At 45.8% G+C, this 13,455-nt stretch overlaps 1 protein-coding gene across 1 annotated transcript; it reads right to left on the bottom strand.

The window, feature by feature from the left end:
* Positions 1 to 10,416: 10,416 nt before the first annotated feature.
* Positions 10,417 to 12,783, bottom strand: LOC125523017 (trifunctional UDP-glucose 4,6-dehydratase/UDP-4-keto-6-deoxy-D-glucose 3,5-epimerase/UDP-4-keto-L-rhamnose-reductase RHM1-like). Its single transcript, XM_048688052.1, has 2 exons — positions 12,663 to 12,783; positions 10,417 to 11,756 (listed from the first exon to the last, which is right to left on the bottom strand). Exon 2 carries the CDS (start codon positions 11,735 to 11,737, stop codon positions 10,631 to 10,633), a length of 1,107 nt encoding a protein of 368 aa, XP_048544009.1. The 5' UTR covers positions 11,738 to 11,756; positions 12,663 to 12,783; the 3' UTR covers positions 10,417 to 10,630.
* Positions 12,784 to 13,455: the final 672 nt, after the last annotated feature.

Raw genomic sequence — 13,455 nt, forward strand, 5'->3', positions numbered from 1 at the left:
TTATACATTAGATCATCATGCATATCTTATTTTCTTGCATTTTGGTCGATCCTAGAAATTTCACGCAACTCAAGGACCTTCGGAGAGAGTTGGAGATTTCGTTATTTTCATATTTGAGAGTTTTCTCAAATTTTGAAAAGAGGATCATTTGATTTATTTATTTCATCTTCAATTATTTTTCCAATATCAAAAATATAAGAGAGGGAATAATATGACTTTCCCAAAATTGAGGAAAAATGAAGATTTAATAAATAGATCAAATTTTGTTGCCGGAGTTTATTTGCATTTTATTTGGATAGGGAAAAATGCGTGTTTTCGAAAATTGCATTTTAGGTCCGGAGTAAAGTTCTTTTTGTTCGACTCATTTTTAGGAGTCGGGGAAAATTTACTTTAGGTTTTTCGGAGTTCGTTTAGTTTCTTTTTCTTTTGTTTTCTGCGCGCGAAAACCAGTTAAAAAAAAGAGCCTCCCGCCAGGCCAGCCGGGCTAAAGGCCCAGCCAGCCGGCCACCGCCCCAGCCTCCCTGCGCGCCGTGCGCCAGGCAAGGCAGGCGCCAGCCGCCGCCGCCTCTTGCTCTAGCCGAGTCCGGCTAGGGTTAGCCCCTCCCCTTTCCTTTGTTTCATTTTCCTATTCCTACTCTATTTCTTGTCCCCTACCCCAAGTAATCTCTCCCCTCTCCTATATAAATACCCCATAGACCCCCGCTCTCCTCACACCAAAAATCCAAACCCCCTCTCCTCCCCAAGCCGCGCCCCACCCCGCGCCCCTCACCCGCCACCGCCGCCCCTATAGCGCCGCCGCCGCCCTAGCACGCCGCCGTCGCCACCGTTCGCCCCGCCTCGCCGGAGGTAGCCCCGTGCCTCTCTTTTTCTTCCCGCGGTTCGGTTCTTTTAAAAGAAACCATTCCGGTTTTCTTTTCCGGTTTTTCTCTCTGATTCTTCGTTTCGGTTTCTTTTCTGAAACCCTAGATCGGTTTTCCGTTTTCTTTTTCGGTTTCTTTTCCGAAAACCCTAGATCGGTTTTCGTTCTTCTTTCGGACCGTTCGTCTCAACGAACATGATCACCGATTATTCCCGGTTAACGACGCCCATTCGTTTAACCGTTCGTCTCTTTCTTTTCGTCGGATTTATTTTGCGATCGCGATCTCAGATCCGATCTTCGTTCTAATTTATCTTCTCGCCCGTTTATCGGAATCAGGTGATTCAAGCGCCAGGAGTTTCGTCTCGAAACTGCCGTTCCATCTAATCAACTTGAACAAGTTTTTGCTATGGTAAAATTTGACCTAGTTTCAACTTGCTAGAACCGAGTTGTTTTCTTCCGCCGTTTGTTTTCCGTCGTTTGTTCGGTTCGTTTTTTCTTTGCAACCGGAGTTCTTAAGTTGAACTTTCTGGTTCGTCCTCTCGTTCGAGTTTTACTTGTGCATTAGATGAGTACTTATTGTGTGGTTACTATTGTTTGCTTACGATAGATTGACCGGAGTGTGACGGGTAGATCTATCAAGAGTTTTAAGTGCGAATCATCTTCATCAACATTGTAGGCAAGTTCACACTTTGATCATACTTTTTCTATAACCTAGTTTTATTGCATTAGATCCATCCTCACACATTGCATGTTTAGGATCTAATTAAATTGCGGGATGGGAAGTAGATGAGGTAGTACCTATTACCTGCTTATTATGAAACCTTTGGGAGTTACTTCTACGTTTGCTTATTATGCCATGCTATGCTAGTAGACGTGGATTGGGTGAGTGAAATCCATGACAGATGTGAGTATTGTTAATTAATGGTTTATCTAAGGTGGCAACTTAAACACACATCTGGGTGGATTGAGGCACCTGATGTCTATCAGGACTTGCCTGTTTTATTTTGGACCGCCACCCAGGCTCAAAGGGATCATAAGATCTTTCATGCTAGAAACTTCCGTGTGCAGCCACAAGCCATTATGGGCTCTGGCATAGTTGATTAAGTCGTGCGAACTCTTACAGGGTAGACTAGCAGATGTAGGGGAAAGTAGGTGTACCGGTCTATCCATCGTAAGGTGCTAGCGCTTCTGAAAGACTGTGTCTCGGTCATCCGTTTCTCAAACACCATGTAGTGCGAGAAATCCAACGGAGGCGATCGAGTCTTGTGGGGAAAAGTGTGCAAACCTCTGCAGAGTGTACAAACTAATCATGATCAGCCGTGTCCCCGGTTAGGGACATCTTGAGTATCTAGTTCTTGGATTATCTTGTTGATCTCATCACGTTACTTTAAATGAATATTGTTGGGTTTAATGATGTTACTTAATTGGGATTGAGAATGCTGTCAACCATTCTCAATGTTCAACAACCACCATGATAGTTAAATAAATTTATTCCTTTGCAGTAGGGAAAAATTGGCTTTACGCAAAAACCTTATAACCATAGAGCTTTTCCACCAGCCATATATGCATATAGTGATAGCCATTGTTCATCATTTTCTCTATGGTGTGAATTTGCCAGTACATTCAATGTACTGACCCGTTTCGGGCTGCAACGTCTCATGTTGCAGGATTATCTTACGACGAGTAAGTGATACGTTAGGGTTACGATTTCTACACTCAACTTTGCCGTTGGTGTTGATGGGAATCCACAACCTTGTTGCTTCCGCTGTATGGATTGAGGTAATAGTATTTACGTTACTTTATACATGTGATTTACCTCTGTTATAATTCCATCGAGTACTGTGTGTGTCAGCATACCGATCCAGGGATGACACTTAAGCACAGAGACTTGATCCATTCGGGTCGGGTCGCTACAACAGACTTTTGGAGAAGCCTATATTTACAAGAAAGTGAGTGGGAGCTCTGTAGCATTTCTAATATTATATATGGATGACATATTGTTGATTGGAAATAATACAAAATTTCTGGATAGCATAAAAGGATACTTGAATAAGAATTTTTCAATGAAAGACCTCGGTGAAGGTGCTTATATATTGGGCATCAAGATCCATAGAGATAGATCAAGACGCTTAATTGGACTTCCACAAAGCACATACCTTGATAAAGTTTTGAAGAAGTTCAAAATGGATCAGTCAAAGAAAGGGTTCTTGCATGTGTTGCAAGGTGTGAAGTTGAGTAAGACTCAATGCCCGACCACTGTAGAAGATAGAGGGAAAATGAAAGTCATTCCCTATGCCTCAGCCATATGTTCTATCATGTATGCAATGCTGTGTACCAGACCTGATGTGTGCCTTGCTATAACTTTACCAGGGAGGTACCAAAGTAATACAGGAGTGGATCACTGGACATCAGACAAGAACGTCCTGAAATACCTGAAAAGGACTAAGGATATGTTTCTCGTTTATGGAGGTGACAAAGAGCTTGTCGTAAATGGTTACGTTGATGCTAGCTTTGACACTAATTCGGATGACTCTAAGTCGCCAACCGGATACGTATTTATATTGAATGGTGGAGTTGTCAGTTGGTGCAGTTCCAAGCAGAGCGTCGTGGTGGGATCTGCGTGTGAAGCGGAGTACATAGGTGCTTCGGAAGCAATAAATGAAGGAGTTAATATCCGATCTAGGTGCAATACCTAGTGCATCGGGTCCAGTGAAAATCTTTTGTGACAATACTGGAAAGGAATCCAGATTTCACAAGAGAACCAAACGCATCAAGAGACGCTTCAACTCCAACCGCGATCAAGTCAAGGAGGGAGACATAGAGATTTGCAAAATACATATGGATCTGAATGTTGCAGACCCGTTGACTAAGCCTCTTCCACGAGCAAAACATGATCATCACCAAGACTCCATGGGTGTTAGAATCATTACTATGTAATCTAGATTATTGACTCTAGTGCAAGTGGGAGACTGAAGGAAATATGCCCTAGAGGCAATAATAAAGTAGTTATTTATATTTCCTTATATCATGATAAATGTTTATTATTCATGCTAGAATTATATTAACCGGAAACTTGATACATGTGTGAATACATAGAAAAAACAAAGTGTCCCTAGTATGCTTCTACTTGACTAGCTCGTTAATCAAAGATTGTTAAGTTTCCTGACCATAGACATGTGTTGTCATTTAATGAACGAGATCACATCATAAGGAGAATGATGTGATGGACAAGACCCATTTGTTAGCTTAGCATAATGATTGTTAAGTTTTGTTGCTATTGCTTTCTTCATGACTTGTACATATTCCTTTGACTATGAGATTATGCAACTCCCGAATACCAGAGGAACACCTTGTGTGCTATCAAACGTCACAACATAACTGGATGTGATTATAAAGATGCTCTACAGGTGTCTACGAAGGTGTTTGTTGGGTTGGCATAGATCGAGATTAGGATTTGTCACTCCGAGTATCGGAGAGGTATCTTTGGGCCCTCTCAGTAATACACATCATGATAAGCCTTGCAAGCAATGTGACTAATGAGTTAGTTGTGGGATGATGTATTATGGAACGAGTAAAGAGACTTGCCGGTAACGAGATTGAACTAGGTACAAAGATACCGACGATCGAATCTCGGGTAAGTAACATACCAATGACAAAGGGAATAACGTATGTTGTCATTGCAGTTTGACTGATAAAGATCTGCATAGAATATGTAGGAACCAATATGAGCATCCAGGTTCTGCTGTTGGTTATTGAGCGGAGATGTGTCTCGGTCATGTCTACATAGTTCTCGAACCCGTAGGGTCCGCACGCTTAACGTTCGATGATGATTTGTATTATGATTTATGTGTTTTGGTGACCGAAGATTGGTCGGAGTCCCGGATGAGATCACGGACATGACGAGGAGTCTCAAAATGGTCGAGAGGTAAGGATTGATATATTGGACGATGGTATTCGGACACCGGAATGGTTCCGCAATGTTTCGGGTATTTTTCGGAGTACCGGGAGGTTACCGGAACCCCCTGGGGAAGTAATGGGCCTACATGGGCCATAGGGGAGAGAGAGGGGAGCCCACAAGGAGTGGTGCCCCCATGGGAGTCCGAATTGGACAAGGGGGAAGGGGCGCGGCCCCCTTTCCTTCTCCCTCTTCCTCTCCCTCTCCTTCCCTTGTCCCCCTTCGAAGGAAAGGAAAGGAGGGCCGACTAGGACTAGGAGTCCTATTCGGTTCCCCCCCATGGCGCTCCCCCTGTGGCTGGCCTCCTCCCTCTCCTCCTTTATATACAGGGGCAGGGGGCACCCCAAAGAAAAACAGTTGTTTCTTAGCCGTGTGCGGTGCCCCCCTCCACAGTTTACTCCTCCGATCATATTATCGTAGTGCTTAAGGCAAAGCCCTGCGCGGATTACATCACCATCACTGTCACCACGCCATCATGCTGACGAAACTCTCCCTCGACACTTTGCTAGATCAAGAGTTCGAGGGATGTCATCAAGCCGAACGTGTGCTAAACTCGGAGGAGCCATACGTTCGGTACTTGATCGGTTGGATCGTGAAGACGTCCAACTACATCAACCGCGTTAACCTATTGCTTCCGCTTTTGGTCTACGAGGGTACGTGGACACACTCTCCCCCTCTCGTTTCTCTGCATCTCCTAGATAGATCTAGCATGTTCGTAGGAAATTTTTTGAAATTGCATGCTACGTTCCCAACAGATTTGTCACGCTGAAGTAGGGTTAATGCCTTATGAAATTCTAATGTCTGAATTTATCATATTGTCATTGACTAGAAGGGCTTCCAGAGATCAACAATCTTGCCGAGCTCCAGTATTAAAATCTATCAGATGCTTAGGTTATCTCCTAAAATCTCAGCACCAGTTAGACTAATGGTTTCATTGACCAACGCATCACAAACTTATCCAGTCTATAGTATCTGGAGTAGTCTTTTTTTAAAAGGTATAATGCGAGATAGGGGATGCCCCTATGGAGTATAGACTTTCAATGATGAACTCTACTAAACCTTCAAGCTCCCTTAAAATGCAGCTCTCTGGTGCATTTTGGTTGATAGCGGCGCCTAGGGCCCGCATGTAATTGAGTGTTTCGCTTGTGTACTTTTTTGAGTGCTCATTTCGCTTGTGTAATGTGTTGGGTCCCGCCTGCATGTGCTCGTGGCAGCCATATGGGCTTTTGGGGGCGGCCCGTCTGTAAGAGGGGCGAACAATGTTCCTGCCCAGTTTCACTGTCGGGTTGGGAAAACCCTATGTGCTGCTTGTTGCGTCAAAATGTCAACGCAACGCACAGGCGAAGCACCGCATCGCTAGCAATGGGCCGGCCCATTATACAAAATCTACGCAACCGGTTTTGGGAACCTTTTTTATCTTTTTGACCGGTTTTCCTGTTTCTTCTTGGGTTTTTTGGTTTTTGGTTTTTGGTTTTTTTTTTGTTTTTTCTATTTCTTCTTCTTCTTTCTTAATTTTGTTTTTTGTTTTTTGTTTTCTAATTATTTTCACTTTTATTTTTCTTTTATTTTTCAAGTTTATTTATTAAAATATCATGTTTCGAAAATTGTTCAAAATTTTCAAAAAAATGTTCCTGTTGAAAAATTGTTCGCATTTGTCGAAAAAACCGAAATTGAATTTAAAAAAATGTTCTTGTTTTACAAAGAATGTTTGAATGTTTTCTTTTCAAATTTTTTACAATGTTCAAAAAATGTTCTTGTTTTTAAAAATTGTTCATGTTTTCATTTTTTTCAGGAGTTTCAGAAAATGTTCACAAGTTTCTTTAAAATCATGTTTTCAAATTTTATTCAGGAATTTTCAAATATGTTCGCGTTTCCCAATTTTGTTTTGGAATTTGGGAAAATGTTCCCATTTCAAAAAATTGTTCATGATTTTCAAAAATTCCTTGTTTTAAAAAATGTTATAGTTTTCCATAATAATTTTCACAATTTTTGAAATATTTTGTGTCTCACGGAACATTCCATTTTTTGAAGAAAAAAATTGCTTTCGAAATTCCTAAACCAATTCGGATCTGCGCAGCGTATTTGGTTCTTTAAGTTTGATGCTCCAACACGGTCAGGTGCAGCTCCCAGTTCAGCTGGTAGGAACTTGTCGTTTATAGCTATCGATCCCATGTTTGAATCCCCCGGTGCACATTTTTTGTTTTTGAGCTACAGTTCGCGTCGCTATCTTCATGGGCCGGCCCAGTCGAAGACATGCCTGTGCGAATCCTCAGCAACTTGACGCAGAGAGTGTCACATAACAGGTCTCGTCTGGTTGGGCGCGGGGAGGAGGTGCGTTGTTGCTTCTTCGTTGAAGGCAGTGGGCGGTTGCGACATTCTCTTCTTCCTCCCGTTTGGTAGCACAAAGGGGTTTCGGCGGGAGGCTCATCTCTCTCCACCTCCCCTCTCGGGGTGCCCTGAGCTCGCCCACTTTTTTCTAAATTGAGAGAGAAGGGCTGACCTTATAGGGAGGCGACGTTGTCAGGCAGTGGATGTGTGTGGCGACGAAGGGAGCCGGCGCTGGTCGTGAAGAGGGTGCAGGGACCAGGCGCTGGCTGGGCGGAGAAACCGGGAGCTGGGAGGGGCGTTGGCACAGTCAAGGCGGTCGGCGGCATGAACGAGCGCGAGGACCGAGGAGGGATGGTGTCGTGCTGATGCTGGACTTTGTGCGTGGAGGCAGTCGGACCTTGTGCTGATGCTGGACTTGTGCTTTTTTTTTGGGAAAAGGAGGTTAAGACCCCCGACCTCTACAGCAATCGATGCATACAATCATCTTTAATTATTATTCAACATAGGTCTAACAAGAACATACATCAAGCCATCCGAAGCCACTACTCACACCTACAAAACTTGATAATGTGGAGTGCTCTCACTCCCCATATCTAAAGTCGGTGTTGTCGCCGATCCATCCAAGGGTCAGTTCTTTGGGCGATTCTATCAGAATCGCCCCCCTCCCCAGCTTCTCCAGAATCACCACTCCATATGTTTTTTACAATCCTAGCTAATTAGACCTTAACTAGATAGGATTGTAAAAAAAATATGGAGTGACGATTCTGGAAGAAGCTGGGGAGGGGGGCGATTCTAGAATAATCGCCGAAAAGAACTGGCCCCAAATAACATATTGGAACCCACAGCCGGTGTAGCAAGACCTAAAGCGTACACCACATGATCACGTTTTAGACGCCGTCATCATCATCGAACTGCTGACCCATCTTGGGAGAAAGATCTGCATCATCCTTGCCAGTCCGTTCATCCGTCGACGCCACCACGGCGCCACCGCCCCGCGCTCGTCCGTCCAGACGCGGTGTCGTGCGTAGCACCTGCCGACCAGGCATGACACAACATAGCACCTGACAGCCACGCATGACTTGACATCTCCATCGAAAGCTCCGTGCAAGACGAAGCTGCTCTACCTCCTGCCTCTGTCTTCCAGCTCTGCTCCACAAACGATGCTCCCAAGAGAGAAAACGACACCGCAGTACCGCCATCATCCGATCTGGAAGACAGATCCTAGGGTTTCCCCCGGAGCAGCACGAGTGGGTCGATAGTAGTAACACGACGATGCCTTCATCAAGGTAACGACACAGAACACCGCCATCACCTCGGTTTTCACCGGAAACTATGTCTTCCCGACTCGCAACCGGAACTAGATGGCGGATCTCGAGATCTGACCATCCAGCCTCGGGCCGACCACCCTGACGGAGGAGATGGCCACCACCGCCAGCGGCACCGGCCAGATCAGATCAGACTGGAGGCACTGTCGACCAGTCAACCATGGCTACATCCCCTCCTGATCCGCCCTCCCCATGAAGCCACTGGAGCAGCGCCGAACCGCCGGGAAAGACGAAGACCGAAGGGCGATCTCGCGCCGCCGGTCCCTCCAGAGCACGGGGCTGCAACCTAGATCCCCGTCGTCCCCATTACCGGCGGCGCCCAGGCTTAGCCGGCGCACGTCCCTGGGGACGACGAGGTGGAGGAGAGGGGGAGGGGGCGACGGCCGGGGCGCTGGGGTTGGGCCCCTGATCGCGCTGGAGGGAGCGATACGAGGGAACCCTGGACTTGTGCTGCCGCTGAATAATTGAAGACAAGGGCTTGGAGGGGCACTAGGAGGTTATGGACCTATTGTTGTTGCTGACATGTGTTGCGTTTCTGCTGAAGATTGAGCGGCGAAGAAAAGCAGATGAGAAGAGTGCGGCGTTTCTGCTCCCGAGCTTATCTGCACCCCCCCCCCCCCCCCCCCCCCCCAACCCGATGAAAAAAATCAAAAAAATACTAAAAGAATTCAAAAAAAATTCCAATTTTTTGTGTGTGGTAGATAAGTTTATGCGTGAGGTGCGCTCCAAGTTTCAACTCATTTGGACATCTGAGCAACTCTCAGCAAAAAGACAAAATTAGGGTCTGTAAAAAATTTTACTGTTCACACACTGTTCTGACCCTTTTTTTTTTTTGCTGAGAGCTGCTCAAATGTCAAAATAAGTTGAAATTTGGAGCGAACCTCACACATAAAATTGTCTATCACACATAAAAAAGGTTTTTTTCGGATTTTTTAGTATTTGTTTTGAGTATTTTTTCTGGCCGGGTGCAGATGAGCTTAGGCATCGACTTGGGTTTTCGATGAGAATATGTCATTGATTGATGTGTGTTGCTGCTGTGTGCTACCGTCTGGGTAATATTGGGGCACTTTTGGACCAGGTTTATTCATAGAGGAGAGATGGAGAGACATTGAGTGAAATTTGTTTGCTTTATTGTGTGTTGCTCTGCGTTGTGTGGTGTTGCCATTGCTTTGTTTGCTCATCCTGAAGTGAGATATTGAGAGATACTGGCATACTGCTACTGTCAATGATTGTTTTTATTGTCGCTAGCCAATGCAGATTGTTGTGGAGGAAAATCAATAATTTTTTCAAACTTTTGCAAAGCAATGTCGGATTGAATAATTTGAATTGGAGTCAACAAGTCTACCATCTCAAAGATGGGACTGAAGAACCTACCACTCATGTGGGAGGAAGCTCGAAGAGGCAGATAAATTTCAGCAAACTTGAAGACAGAACTTCGATGGATGCATATATAGAGATAACTCACGATCCAGTCATAGGAGTCGATTAATCTCATGGTTGTCACTAGAAAAGAGTCCATGATTTCTTTCATGCCAACAAGAAATAAGATTTCAACTAAAAAACAAGAAAACAGATTCACATCAATCTCACAGTTCTCTTCAGATCGTTAAGTTGTTATTTGAGAACAAGTGAACAGATTTTCTGGAAGATAGACGTCCCAGTGAAGAGCGGCGCAGCAAAGCGACTAGTTCATGCTATACCTGAAAGTATTACCGGCCTTAAAAAGACTACTTACTGCAACAAGATTAAGAAGCTCCCAGCAGGCCAGCACTTATGGCTGACAACTGATCTTGGAGATAATTAATCTTGGCTATATCCTCGAGTCCAACTAGCGTAATTCACTGATACAAAGGAGATTTTCTCTACAACTCAAGGTGATGCACTAGATCTTGGAGATGGAAAAAGGCATTTGTAATTCATCCATGTAAAAGAATTATGAAGATTTAAGATGTAAGCAAATCACCACTAGACTGCCTCCATTAATTCATCAGGAAAAGAAAGGCATGCCTCCATTAAAATAGACTGAACCTTTAGGCAAAATCTGTGCACTCGTAACAGTTGTGTGCAAGACACAATGGCAGTAGTAGCTTAGGAAACTCACTCGTATTTGAGGCTTGAATCGTGTTGTTGCCTCCTGTGCCTATGGATGCATGGGTGTAAAGTTTATAACATTGCCCTGCACTTCGATCTTGCGCTTTTCAACGTAGGATCCTCATCTGCTTCATCAGCTTGCGGTGATGAGGCAGCATATGTCCAGTTACGATGCTGCCCTCGCAAGACAACGCCAACATCTCCCCAGTAATCAGCATTGCTGGCGTACCACTCCACCGTCTTCCTCAGTCCCTCCTCCCACGTTGTGCGCTCCGACCACCCCAGCCTCCTCATCTTCTCACCGTCCACAAAGTACCTTTGGTCATTGAACGGCCTGTCCTCCACGAACTTGATGGCCTTCTCAGGGTCCACCCCAAGAATCTCACATATGTCCCTGGCCACATCCACCACTCCCCTCTCCTTAGCCGCGGCGATGTTATACACATGCCCAACCTCTCCTCTGTGAAGAACAACATCAAAGGCTTCTGCGACATCCTCACAGTACAAGTAGCTCCTGGCATTCGAGCCATTCCCATAAACCGGGAGTGGCAGGCCTCTCATTGCCAGGAGAGCAAATTTGGGGATGAGCTTCTCGGGGAACTGGTTTGGCCCATACACATTGTTACCTCGTGTGGTGATCACCGGAAGATTATAGGACCTTGCGTAGGCCATCACCAGCATCTCTGCCCCGGCTTTCGTAGCCGAATACGGGTTCGTCGGAAGCAGCCGAGATTCCTCATGGTTACCAACAACAGCATTGACATCAGTTTCTCCGTAGACTTCATCGGTGCTGACATGAATGAACCTTCTGATCTTAACCTGCTTGCATGCCTCGAGGAGGATGTGGGTACCGTACACATTGTTTTTGGTGAACTCAAAGGAACAGCTGAAGGAGTTGTCGACGTGAGTCTGGGCAGCAAAGTGCATGACGGTATCGATCGACTCGGTGACCAGGAGGTGGTTCACCAAGTCGGCACTGGCGATGTCGCCCCTGACAAACTTGAAATTCGGGGATCCACGAGAAGGGTCGAGGTTTCTAAGGCTGGAGCAATAGTCGACCCTGTCGAGAATGACGATGTTGTAGCGCGGGTAATTCCTGACCAGACGGTTTGCCACGTGGGACGCGATGAAACCCGCGGCACCGGTTATGAGGATGTTCTTGGGCTCATAGGTTGCCATCTGGAGTGGCTTGATATACCTACAAAATCAAATAATTAGTGCTTGTTACATAGTACTCGCATGTACGATGATGCAGAATGACTGAATTATTGCCACAACCACAAGCGTGTGAGACCAAGGCTGTTAACTGCTTAACGGGGGGAACAAGAGACATTTGTGGAGCTAATAATTGAATAAATTAAGTAGCTCAACCTATTTCCTACCATCAAACACCCTTTGCAAACACAGACATTAGTATTAAACTGCAATTCTATTTCAAATTAAAATTCGCGAGTAAACTCATTTCTATTTCAAGTTGGTCTCACTTGTTTGAAAATGCAGGTCTGGGCCCCGATCTTCCATGAGTAGTGATTCACCAGAAGTCGTATGGCGCCCAGAACTGTTATGACCCGGCGGCTTAGTGGGCGGCCGCTACGGCGTGGGGATTGGCTTGGGTCCTCTCCACTGGAGCATCTCCATTACCAATCTGTTGTTGCAGTGGCAGCTACCAACATCCGGCGTTCTATACTAGGAGTATTTGCCATTGATTTTGACTCGCGCGCCACTGCATACGTCATGTTCGACGGAATGCCCGTGGGGCTCTTGCGCTCGGTGAGAGCGAAATGAAGCCGGAGGCATCGAGCTCTACAGCAGGAGCGGCGGCTAGGGACGGACAGGACAAGCGCGTCGACACGACGGCAGAGCCCGGAGCTTGAAGAGGGCCAAAAGCTGGCCATGCCGCTGATGTCGACCGGCGAAGTGTGCCGGCGCGCGGCAGAGCAATAATAGGATTCGGACCTGTACAAATCAGTTTACTCTAACGACAGCGACATGATACAGCACGCAAACAGAGTCTCCGGTGACGTCAAAGTCAAACCCAGTGCAATATCCTCAGATCTAGCACAAACAAAATGGAGGATGGAAGGGAACGGGGACGGGGGCTCACCGAGGAGATTGACGGCGGCGGCGGCGGCGCGGAGACGAACTCAACCAATCCTGGTGCTGGTGGTGGTAGGGTAGGTAAGGAAGCTGAGGTGGTGGTGCACGTGCTTTATTTGTGGTTGCTGATTTTCTTCAAAAATAAATATGGACTGCATACGGACTGACATGAGTGAGCAAACACGCTAAATAATCTAATTTTTATAAAAAAAATCTAGAACATTTTATAATTCTGAACGGAGGGAGTATGTTAGCGTTGGAAACGCGGCCGCCCCCTCCTAATGGGCTCTGCCGTGGAAAATTGGAGGTGGAGCGAGCTTCGCGATGCACCAGAGGTGATCTAGGTGGAGAAAGAACGAGAGATGAGGCTATGGGCGCTCGACATGCTCGAGCTTGGCCTGGAGACATGGTGGTGGCCAATTCGAGTGGGTAGCTCAACAACTGAATTGAAGGTCGAGACAAACATGTTCGATGTCCTATGCCGCAACAATGGCGGGTGACTAGAACGTTAAAATTGCAAGTACCGACCATGCCATGTAACACTTGGTCATAGCCTCGTGCTACTAAGTGCTTGATGAAGTTTTCACACTCCATTCTACCGCCATCAGTAAGAAACAAAGGGGAGGGGAAAGGAAATGGATGATCTCACTTTATAGAGGGAATGAGCTTGATGAAGTTTTGGATGCCTTGCACTTCTCCCCTTGCCCTAACGGATGGCTAGGTGAATGTTTTGGGGTAAAACTTGTGCACCAAGTACTAGGTAAAAGGGGCTCTTGTCAGGGTGCCAACATTCCAGGCCT

The sequence above is a fragment of the Triticum urartu genome, chromosome 1 (assembly GCF_003073215.2).
Source record: "Triticum urartu cultivar G1812 chromosome 1, Tu2.1, whole genome shotgun sequence".
Lineage (NCBI taxonomy): Eukaryota > Viridiplantae > Streptophyta > Magnoliopsida > Poales > Poaceae > Triticum > Triticum urartu.